We start from the raw sequence: 10,965 nt of genomic DNA, 5'->3' as shown, positions 1-10,965 counted from the left end.
CAGGTGGGGTTTTAACCTCAACAGAGGCCTACAGGTTGAGGTTTGAACCTCAACAAAGACTTACAGGTTGGGGTTTGAACCTCAGCAGAGACCTCCAGGTGGGGTTTGAACCTGAACAGAGACCTACAGGTGGGGGGTTGAACCTCAACAAAGACCTACAGGTGGGGGTTGAGCGAGTCCTGATTATTCCATGGCTGCTCAGCAGACAAAAATAAATGGTCACAAAAAGAAGACCAATCTCTGGGTCACATCTGGAACTGTTTACTGGTCAGATAAGAGTCTAGGGCCCAGTTTAGGCTGCCACAATATCTCTGAACAAAAAGTCCAACCTAGTCTTACCCCCACCCCCTCTGGTCCCTTTGAGTGGCCCTCCATCCTGTAAACTGTGAAAAGGAGTGCCATTCTGCTGCTGTTACATGTTAATAATGCATGACTGAACACGTTAGCGGGACTAACTAATCACTTGTTAGAGAGTGTTTGTGCAATCCACACAGACATGCAGTGGTGCAAAGGCCCCCACAGTCAGTATTAGTCATGGTTAGAGGGAAACTACCTGTAAAGAATAGAAATCGTTAAGACAGAAATGTGAAAGGGGAGGGGTTTGGAGGCATTCATCTGCAATTATTACCTGCTCAAGAAAGACAAAAAGTATTACACCAACATAAAGGTTAAATATCATTAAAAAAAATTTAATTGGTAAACTGAGATGAAAGCACACTAAGAAAACTTTTTCAGCAGAAGAAACAGAAGTATTAAAGTCAACAGGACTACAAAGAACTTGACACCAACCTGACACCAGGCAACAAGGTTTTATAACTTCTCCAGGTTCTGCAGAACACTTTGAGATAACCTCATTCACTCATTCATACCCACAATCATACAGTACTTTTCATTTAAATTCTTTTATATACTATATAGTGAACTTTTATATTCTAACTCTTTCCCCAATAAGCACATCAGTGAGAGTTGGAAGTATAGTGTTTTGCTCATGGACATGTGGGCACACAGCAGGGGCTGGGATAAAACCCCGCAACCCTATGATCAGAGGACAACCACTTCATTCATTAGTCCAGGCTGCGTCTAAACACACAGTATTACTTGTGAGTACTCTTCAAGACCATCAACTGGGAAAAAATAACTAAAAGTACTCCATATCATAGACACTACTGTAAAAATATAGCTTTAACTCTGAGTACTACTTCACAATGAAGGCACTGGACTGTAAAAATAAAGCTGTAACTAGGGTTGAACGATTTTGGAAAATATTCTAATTGCAATTTTTTAACTTCAATATTGCGATTTAATATGCGATTATTTTTCTATGTCTTCTTCTTGTGTATTTTTCAATGAAGACGAGCAATAAATCTGTTTCAGTTACAAAAAACTCCACTGTTTTCAGCTTCGCTGCAACTCTTGCTTCTGCATTTTTTTTGTGTAGCTCCAGGATAGCAACTTGGCTAAAATGTGTGCGCGAGGGCATTCAGTACCGCTTATCCACTGTGTTTACCAAAGCAGTAAACCCAGGCTTGGTCACTATATTAATGGGCATCATGGCTTTCACTATGAACTCCGTTGCTGCTCGAGTTATTTCCGTGTGCAGTTTTGAATTATGTTCATACAAAGTAATACCTTCGAACAGTTCGGTCAGTGATCCCTGTCGGCTGGTACTTTGCTTACTTGAAGCTGAAGCACTGGTTGATGGCATTCTAGCCATGCAGCCATCGTAAATGGCTTTGTGGTGTTTTTTTTAAGTGTCAATAAAGATTTGTGGTCTTACCTCGAGAGGTAGCAACAGCAGCAAGGGAGGTTCTGCACAATACATGTCGTTGCACAGCGTCTTTTTTTTATAGCCAAAATAATTCCAAACAACGGACGTGCTGCCCCTCTTTGGTACCAAACTTTCAGATGTGTCAGCTTCTGCCGAGCCTGACACATTTATACAACCGGTTAAAGCGCAGTGTTGACTTCTCCCGCTCCCTGCTTTGCTTCGATCACTCGCAAGTCACGTGACCAGTCAAACTGCAGCCTTTGCAATTAGAAAACCTCGTTTTATTGTATCACAATATTATTGCAAATGCAATTAAATGTTCAGCCCTAGCTGTAACCCAGTAGTACTCCTTCATTTCAAAAACAGACAGTAAAAAATATAGCTTTAACTCAGAGTACTACTTCACACTGAGGGCACTAGACAATAAACGTATAGCTTTAACTTAGTATCACTTCACCTTGTAGGCACTAGACAGTAAAATATAACTTTAAAGCAGAGTACTACTTCACCCTGAGGACAGAAGACAGTAAAAACATGGCATTAACTCTGAGTACTTTGTCTCGAGGTCATCATTAAGCACAGGCCTGATGATAGAGAAGCTTGGAGGTTCATGATGCTGCAGTGCAGCCCCCTCCACTCCCACCTCATCCTCCTCTCTGATTCACAGGTTGAAGAGCTGTGAGAAAACTCTCCTGTCCCAAAGGCTGCTGGAAATCACCTCACACACACAAACACACAAAGACCGATAGATGCACGATCAGCTCCCCCACAACTGTAAGAACACCAACACAACTAAACAAGTTTTGCCTTTCTTTCTTCAACTCACTGCTACATTTCTCATCTCTTCCTGTCGTGTCTAAGACCCAAAGGGCAGAAGCAGTTGAACAGGATTGTTTATGATGCTATCTACATGCTGTAAGCTGATTTTAAAAAACAATAAGAGCTTACAGGTGGAGAACCTTAACTAACGTAGGTGCTGGCTCCTGTAGCGGTCTCCTTGTTGAGCAGCGGTGTATTCTCCATGATTAGGGGCTAATTATGTTGACCGACAGTAATCTTATTAAAGAATCAGAGAAGATGAACTTTCAAAACATTACTAGTTGTATATTTGGTTATTGACTTGTCTAGGTCTGAGAATCTAACTTGGAACAATGATAACTGGTTTTGGGAGACTGCAGACCGTAAACAGACTTCCTAATGACATTAGTGCTAAATCTTATAATTCAAATCATCCGTCAAACAACAAACTCCAGCAGAAGAGAACGACGACTATTATCCAACTGTTAAACCCCACAGTGACAGAAGGTCCATCGCTTGTCTGCTTCTTCAGTGCTGAATGTTATTATCAGAATAATAACAGTTTTTATGGATATTTTAACAATTCAATTCAGTTTATTTCTATAGCGCCAAGTCACAACAGAAGTCATCTCAGGGCACTGAACAGAAACATTCAAATAACAATAAATAAGACAAGGATGGACTTTTTCATTCTGATGTCTGTGGTAAGATGACAAATCTATAAATGGGGCACAAGAAAAAGTGAAAAATCTTAATATATATACCGTATACATGTATTTTTTAGCAATTTGTGTTACTTTCTGTAACACAAATTGCTAAAATAAATAAACATGTCCAGGTTAGTGCTCAAACTTTGGCTAGAATATAACTTTACAGCAAAGAACAGTTGTAACCTTTTCACATTACCAGAGAAGGTTTGTTCAATTTATTTTAACTTAATTTTGTATTTTGCTTAAAATACAGGTCAGTAAGAAAATGAGCAAGAACATGTTCTTTGAACAACGTTCCACATGTCTCCTGTCACTGAGTGATCTGAACAGTGAATGTTTGTAGTTTTCTAGAGGAGTGTTTTTCTGGGCTCAAACAGAACAGAAAAATGAAAGTGAACCTTAATGTTTGTGGTGCAAGATATTCAAGTGCGTAGAAGTACAGGTGCCATCTTGGATTTTGATGTGACGACCCAGTTTGTAGTGATTCTTTTTACACACCAAAATGGGAGTCAATACTGCATTTACTTTCCAAGTCATCATGCTCTCAAGATGGACGAACAGACAGAGGGTATTTACAATTCCCCCTCTTCGCTTTGGGACGGGGGACAAAACCTTCATCCAGCTAAAGAGGGTCAGAGAGTCACAGCCACCTTGTTGTTTCCACCATCTTGAAAAGACCCACCAAGTGACCTCATCAAGTGATAGCTTGTGTGTTGTGTTTTTGATCAGACATGTATCTGTGCTCAGCCTTTGCATGTCTGTACACTTTGTGCGTTAGTGTGTGTTAGTGTGTGTTAGTGTGCGTGTGTGTATACATCAAGTACATCCATCCACGGCGCCTCAGGGTGCACTTCTTCCTGTGTGGATGTACAACAGAGTAGCTGCTGAGTTTAATCTCAGCATGTCTACTAGTGCATGAAAAAATAAGACTAGTGAATGAAAGTGCATTGCTGTGTGAGTTTGTGTGTGCTGGGAGTCATAAGAGGCAGCCCTTTCATATCCAACAATAAAACTGGTTATTGAGAAGCAGAGAGGAACGTGTCTCTGCATCTTGTCCTCCTGCTAGCAGGAAGGACGACGTGAGGGAAAATGGGCTCCTTAAAGCTGGACTGTGTATTGTGTTGGATTTTAATGGAATGAATTTAACATTCCCTTTTCTGTATAATCACACAAATAAAGTATTTTCATAATTCAAGTGGTCTTCACCAGGTCACTGGGCTTGTTACAAGATAAATAAAATCTTGGTAGATACTGATAAGAGGGCAGCTGGTTGTGAATTTTGTGTTAGGAGCTCAAACTGAAACTGAAACCTGACGGTAACATGATGAGCATCAGATTCACCAGATTTGTTGTCGCAGAAATCAGATTTAGGTGTGTCCTAAACCTCCTGTGCAAACTGGCATCACTCAGACGCAGACCTGCTGACTCAGATCCAGGAGTTTATGAATGGGGTGCGGCTCTGAGCAAACAACTGATGACATGGAAAATAAATCACTTCCCTCTCCCACTCCTGCTCCCCCAAACTGGAATTTTGCGTAACTCCTGTGAAATGTACAGGAGCAGGAAATACAAGCCATCCTTTTCTCTGAGGCTGAGAAAAAGTGAAGAGAGAACGAGGGGGGTGGAGACGCTGGTGGACGAGAGCGAACGAAGAAGACACCGACGTTTTAAGAACAAGAGTCTAAAGTGGAAAGAACAACACTAAGAAGGTTGAACATGTAAACTGACAGCTGAGGGTGATCTGCCAGAAATAAATGAGTTTAATCAGACACTAATGCAGATGACAGGAATGAACTGCGACGGAGTGTCCTCATGCCTGGAGGAACAGACTTTAGTTTGTTTGGAAACCTACCGTCTTAAGGCGCTTCACTGCATCCTCACAGATGTGCATGCCTCTGGATTCCTCTACTTCCACATGCCCCAGGTACTGCACAGCAAACAGAAGACATAAAAACAGAAACTTAGCATTTCACAAACTTTCCGTCTTTTTCCATCTAAGGTTTAACAATGAAAAGCCAAAGACGGACAGTGAGAAGCCAGTATGATGATTGTCACAAGTTTGTGGTGAGTGTGTAATGTTTCTTCTTTGAAGCTGTACTTTACTTCACAATAAGTAGCAAAAATATGTCACTCCCAGACTTTTCATATTACGAGGAGAAAGTTGCTTCATGTTAAAACAGTTTATGTGTGAAAACATATCAGAGACTGAGTCGAACATGTGGAGAATCAAAAGAAACCTGGTCTGCGGTGACACATTCACACAAATATGGGTTAAAGCGCAACTGAATACAAATGAAATGCTGCTTCCAGTCCAGATACACCTCTCACATGTCTCCCCCCTCCTCAAGGCTGCTTCATATGTGTCACTGCACTCACAACCCTGACGTCCTCAGAAGCCATTGTTCATGCAGCACCCACAAGGAAGTCCTTACCCTTTCCTTATACACACAAAACGTACACACACACACACACACATGCTGCTGCTGACCCCCGCCTGTCATGCCCCACCCTCTGGCCCTGCTATTTTAGGATGGTGACGTAACAGCTGCGCGTTACACTGTCAAATGTTTCAGATACACGTTTATGCATTCATCCACAGATATCCAGAGATGAAAAAAAAACAGAGGATGTTGAGGAGACAGCTGTGGGCAACTGCAAAATGTTGGAGAGATTGAGTAAATGCAGGGAAGGCTCAATTCAATTCAAATGGCACAAACAGAGTAATATTGTGTATGCTGTTCAGTGTCAGGAGGAGATCAGTCATATGTGGGGGAAACTAAACAGCCACTGGCCAAAAGGATGGACCAGCACAGAAGATCAACATCATCAGACCAGGACTCTGCGGTCTACACTCATCTCCAGCGGTCACTCGTTCAGAGATGAAGATGTTCACGTCCTTGATAGAGAGGAACGATGGTTTGAGAGAGGAGTAAAGGAGGCCATCTTTGTGAAAAGAAACCGTCCATCATTAAACAGGGGCGGAGCCTCCGTGTTCAACTGTTCCCCTCCTACATTTATGCTATTGCTAGTATCACTCAGCTCTCTGTGAATATCAAGCGGCCATCAGGGCACTAACGATCAACTGTTAGGCTGAGACTCCTCCTATAACATGTAAACAGCTAGTTTATATTTTTTAATTCATATATATATATATATATATATATATATATATATATAAAGTTGTTTTAAATCCTTCCCACGCTCTTGCAATACTCTAAACAGTGTCTCTAAACTCTAAACGCTCTAAAAGGGTACAAGATGTCATGATTTTAGCTCCGTGCCTCGTCCAAGTAGGTACCTCTGCAGACAAATACAGAAGGCGTATCTGGAGGGCCACATCTGATTGGACGAACAAAAAATGGCTGGACAACAAAAACAAACAAAGCATTTGTGTTAACCACAGACATATTATGTCTATGGTGTTAACCGGTTCGACATTAGCAGCGTCTCCATAACTTCTCTTTCTGCCTCTCTTAACAGAGAACTGCCGGTTACATTTCAAAATAAGAGCAACATAAAATGTCCAACATCTGTTGGACACCTGGCAGGAACCAATGCAGACATGTTCCTGTTTTTAGTTTTCTACATTCGGCTTGTAACTAGCTGTTTTTGCTACTTTTTGCCATCTTATTTTAATATGTAAAAAAAAAAATAAAAAAAAATCTGTATGCCTCTTTTATAATTGTCTATTGTTGTCATTGTTGTCCACTGTTGTCATCATTCTTTGTTGAAATCGGGTCTCTCTTGTAAATGAGTCCTCCAGGCTCAGTGGGATTAATCTGTATAAATAAAGGTTGAATGAATGAATAAACGGGTAGTGGGGAGGACTAAATGTTTGTTTTTAATACCTAGCCATTACATTAAAAAATAAAATAAAATCTGTTTTGGTTGTTGAATGTGAAAATGCAATCAATTCATAAAAAAAGAAAAATAAAGTAACCAAAATAATAATGAACTGGCTCTGGGACAAAGGATGTCTCCTTTAACTTCACATTTTCTTGTTCAACCTGCAGTCACTGCAGATGAGTGATTGTCAGTTTCTGTCAGATTTCTGCAACTGGAGCAGGTATTCTGTTTACTGGTTAACTTCCTCGGCTGTTTCACATTTTAAGGGTCAATCCTACTCCATGTTTCAGCTCCTTTCATAGATCAGACCTCATAGAAGAACTAGAGAACATTTTGTTTTTAGCTTTTGTTTTGGGCCATTATCTCATTACAGGACTCATGGTCTTTAATTGAGAGCTGATGTGACCTTCACAGTGACGCCATGTAAAACAGCTGGGGGGGCTTTTACACGTTGATACAGAGCTCTGTCAAATCATTGATCATTCTCTCCCTTTATTTTTCTCAGATAATAACTAATAAATGATTCTTTAAATTCAGGTAATTCAGCTTACTGGCCATCTGCCCATCCTGAGCCTGGTTCTGGTTCTGCTGGAGGTTTCTTCCTGTTAAAAGGGAGTCATTGCTTTCCACTGTCGCCAATGTGCTGCTCAGGGTGGGAGTCAATCTGCCGATCTTGTTGTGCTATTTAAATAAAAATGACTGTTCTGGACAGAGTTAATGTTAAAATAATGTAGTTCACGTCTGAATGTGTTGTAGTCTTTACAGAAATACCTTCAGACCTGCTGATGTCCTGTTTGTTGCTCACCGACAGCCCAACGTGTGATATGAGAATCTGTCGACACAGCTAACACAGCGCTTCATTTCAGGCCACACATTTAACTACCAAATGTGAGCCGAGGCTTCAGAACCGCCTACATGCAGCCAAAGCGCCTGAAACTGTTTCTAACCAGCAGAAGTGAGGAGTCCCTGGCACGCTGAACTGTAGGAGTTTTGTTTCTTTTCTAAAACATTTCTTTAAACACGGCAAAGACAGCAGATCTGACAGAAAAAATAAAAATAAAAACCTATTGGTACATTTTAATTTTCCGAGATGTTCACAAAATTAAAATGTGAAAGAGCTATAATTAGTTTTTCTGTCGGGTTTCATTTGTTCACACACCTCTGTTTATTATTACTATTAATAATACGGTAATAACTAGAGAAACGTCAGTTCCTGTGAACATGCAGAGTGAATGCTCATTGCTGAATGATTTCTGCTGAAAAGGTTTAATCACTGAACTGTTATGCGAGTTGAATTTGAACAGCTGACATTTGCTGAAAGCAGAAAAATAAAAGCTGCTGAATAAAAGTGGAAAAACATCAGAAATGTGGAGAAAAAAGCTGAACAGAGCAGAAATGAACAGAAGTTGAAATAGGCAGAGAGGCTGACTAGATTACAAAAAAATCTGAAACTAAAATGAGCAGAAAAAACTGAAACTGTTTAAAAAGACAGTGTCTGAAGAAGCAAAAAAGGAGCTAAAATTAGCAGAAAGATGCTAAAAGGAGCAAGAGTTTCAACTATAAAAATTACAAAAGGTAGAAATAAAAACAAAGCAGAGGAAGGTTAAATTTAGCCGAAAGAAGCTGAAAAAAGAACAAAAAGGCTGAAAGTTTTCAGATATGAATTGTTGAAATAGCACAAAAAAATATTTTGTATATTGGCAGAGATAAATATGCTTATTATTCTGGTGCTTTTATAGAAAAGGGTTTGATTAAGATCCTAAAGTCTAAACTTTAATCTACCCAGACATGAGGGAACATATTTATAATAAAATAACTGTCTTTAGATTATTCTGACTGCAGTTTGTCTAAAGTCTCGTTTTAACTGCAGATTATCTCAACATACATTAACAATCCAAACTTTCTGCTCCAGAACCAGCAGCCTCTCCACTGGAACCAACATCTCTGTCTAAAAACTGAATTATTTGCATTCTTTACTTGATTGTTCATCTTCGTTAATGACCACCACCTCCTTTTCAGGAAAATATCTTGTATTTAAGCAGCTAAATGATCATTAACGGTGTGTTAATCAGCAGTTTTTATTCATTTTTTATTTTGGACAGCTCCCCTCCACACTCTGATGCTCAGAGACTGAACTGATCAAACTGACTGAACAAGTTTTAAAACATGTTTAGAACACGGTGGTGCAGTGGTGCAGGGCTGTTTAAAATCCAGCCGCAGCCTCTCTGTGTGGAGGCAGGCACCAGATACTGTACTGTACTGTTAGTGCAACCCAAAAAGAAAAAGACAAAGAAAAGAAAAAGAACAAATGGATATTTAGTATTCTGGTCTTTTGAGTTCTTTGAGAGATAAAACGGCATAAAGAACGTCCGGCTCAGAAGGTCAGAGCTGCACAGGAACCAAAAGGAAAAACTGGAATCATTTACTTATTAAAAGCTGGGTTGTAGTGTTAAACAATTTACTTATTTTAAAAGGAAAATAACTTTTGTGGCTGAAACAATCTCAGATTTGATCCCAAATCAAGTCTGAACATGGAGAAGGAATGTGCTGATCAGGTCTGTGAGGTGCTGGCAGACATCTTTAACACCTCACTTACCCTGGAGACAGTTCCCACCTGCCTGAAGACTGCCACCATCATCCCGTCCCAAAAAGCTCTACAGTGACTGGTCTGAATGACTATCGGCCAGTGGCCCTCACCCCGATAGTCGCTAAATGCTTTGAAAAACTGGTCATGACTCGCATCAAAACAACCATCAACATCAACGAGGACCCTCATCAGTACGCATACCGTGCGAACCGATCAACAGAGGATGCCATCTCCTCTGTGGTCCACACTGCGCTCAACCACCTGGAGCAGAAAAACTCTTACGTCCGTATGCTCTTTGTGGACTTCACATCCGCCTTCAACACCATGATCCCCCAAACCCTGATGGACAAACTATCCACACTAGGACTAAGCCCCTCCATTTGCAACTGGGTACTAGACTTTTTAACAAACAGACCACAGTTAGTGAGGATCCACAACCTCTCCTCCTCCACCATAACCCTCAGCACTGGCTCTCCTCAGGGATGTGTGTTGAGCCCCCTCCTGTTTACTCTGCTCACGTATGATTGTGCAGCTACCCATCCAGGCTGTCACATTGTAAAGTTTGCAGATGATACAGCGGTGGTGGGATGCATCACAAACAATGATGAGTCCAGCTACAGGCAAGAGGTGGAACACCTGGAGAGCTGGTGCAGAGAGAATAACCTTCACGTCAATGTGAAGAAGACAAAGGAGATGATTGTGGACTTCAGAAGGAACAAAAACACCTACACCCCCCTGAACATAAGAGGATCTGCGGTGGAAGTGGTCTCCAGCTACAAGTACTTGGGTGTACACATGAATGACAACCTCAGCTGGAGCAACAACACCACCAGCCTGATCAAGAAAGCTCATCAGAGACTCTACTTCCTCAGACGGCTGAGGCGAGCTGGTCTGGGAAGCTCAGTCCTCACCTCCTTCTACAGGTGTGCAGTGGAGAGCATCCTGTGCTCCAGCATCAATGTGTGGCATGGAGGCTGCACAGCTGCAGAAAGAAAAGCTTTGCAGAGAGTGGTGAAGGCTGCACAGAAATCTGTTGGAATCAGCCTCCCCACCATCACAGACATCTACACCTCCAGATGCAGGAAGAGGGCCACCTGCATCATGAAGGACCCCACTCACCCAGCACACACACTTTTTGCCCCACTCCCCTCAGGAAGGAGGCTGAGGAGCATTAAGTGTAGAACCACTAGACTGAGGAACAGCTTCTACCCTGAGGCTGTTAGACTCATGAATCTCTAACTAGAATAATCACTGAG

The 10,965-nt window shown here is 41.2% G+C and overlaps 1 protein-coding gene across 2 annotated transcripts in view; it reads right to left on the bottom strand.

The window, feature by feature from the left end:
• Window positions 1-10,965, bottom strand: part of numb (NUMB endocytic adaptor protein) — a 40,852-nt gene that overhangs the window by 10,703 nt on the left and 19,184 nt on the right. For both annotated transcript variants that reach the window (XM_037694624.1, XM_037694625.1), the window contains exon 3: window positions 5,129-5,203. In XM_037694624.1, coding sequence (XP_037550552.1) covers window positions 5,129-5,203 — 75 coding nt within the window. The remainder of the gene's footprint in view (window positions 1-5,128; window positions 5,204-10,965) is intronic.

The sequence above is a fragment of the Nematolebias whitei genome, chromosome 21, assembly GCF_014905685.2.
Source record: "Nematolebias whitei isolate Nwh7 chromosome 21, NemWhi1, whole genome shotgun sequence".
In the NCBI taxonomy this organism is placed as follows: domain Eukaryota; kingdom Metazoa; phylum Chordata; class Actinopteri; order Cyprinodontiformes; family Rivulidae; genus Nematolebias; species Nematolebias whitei.
Note: the sequence above shows the minus strand (reverse complement) of the source record. Positions and strands in the feature narration are given on the sequence as shown.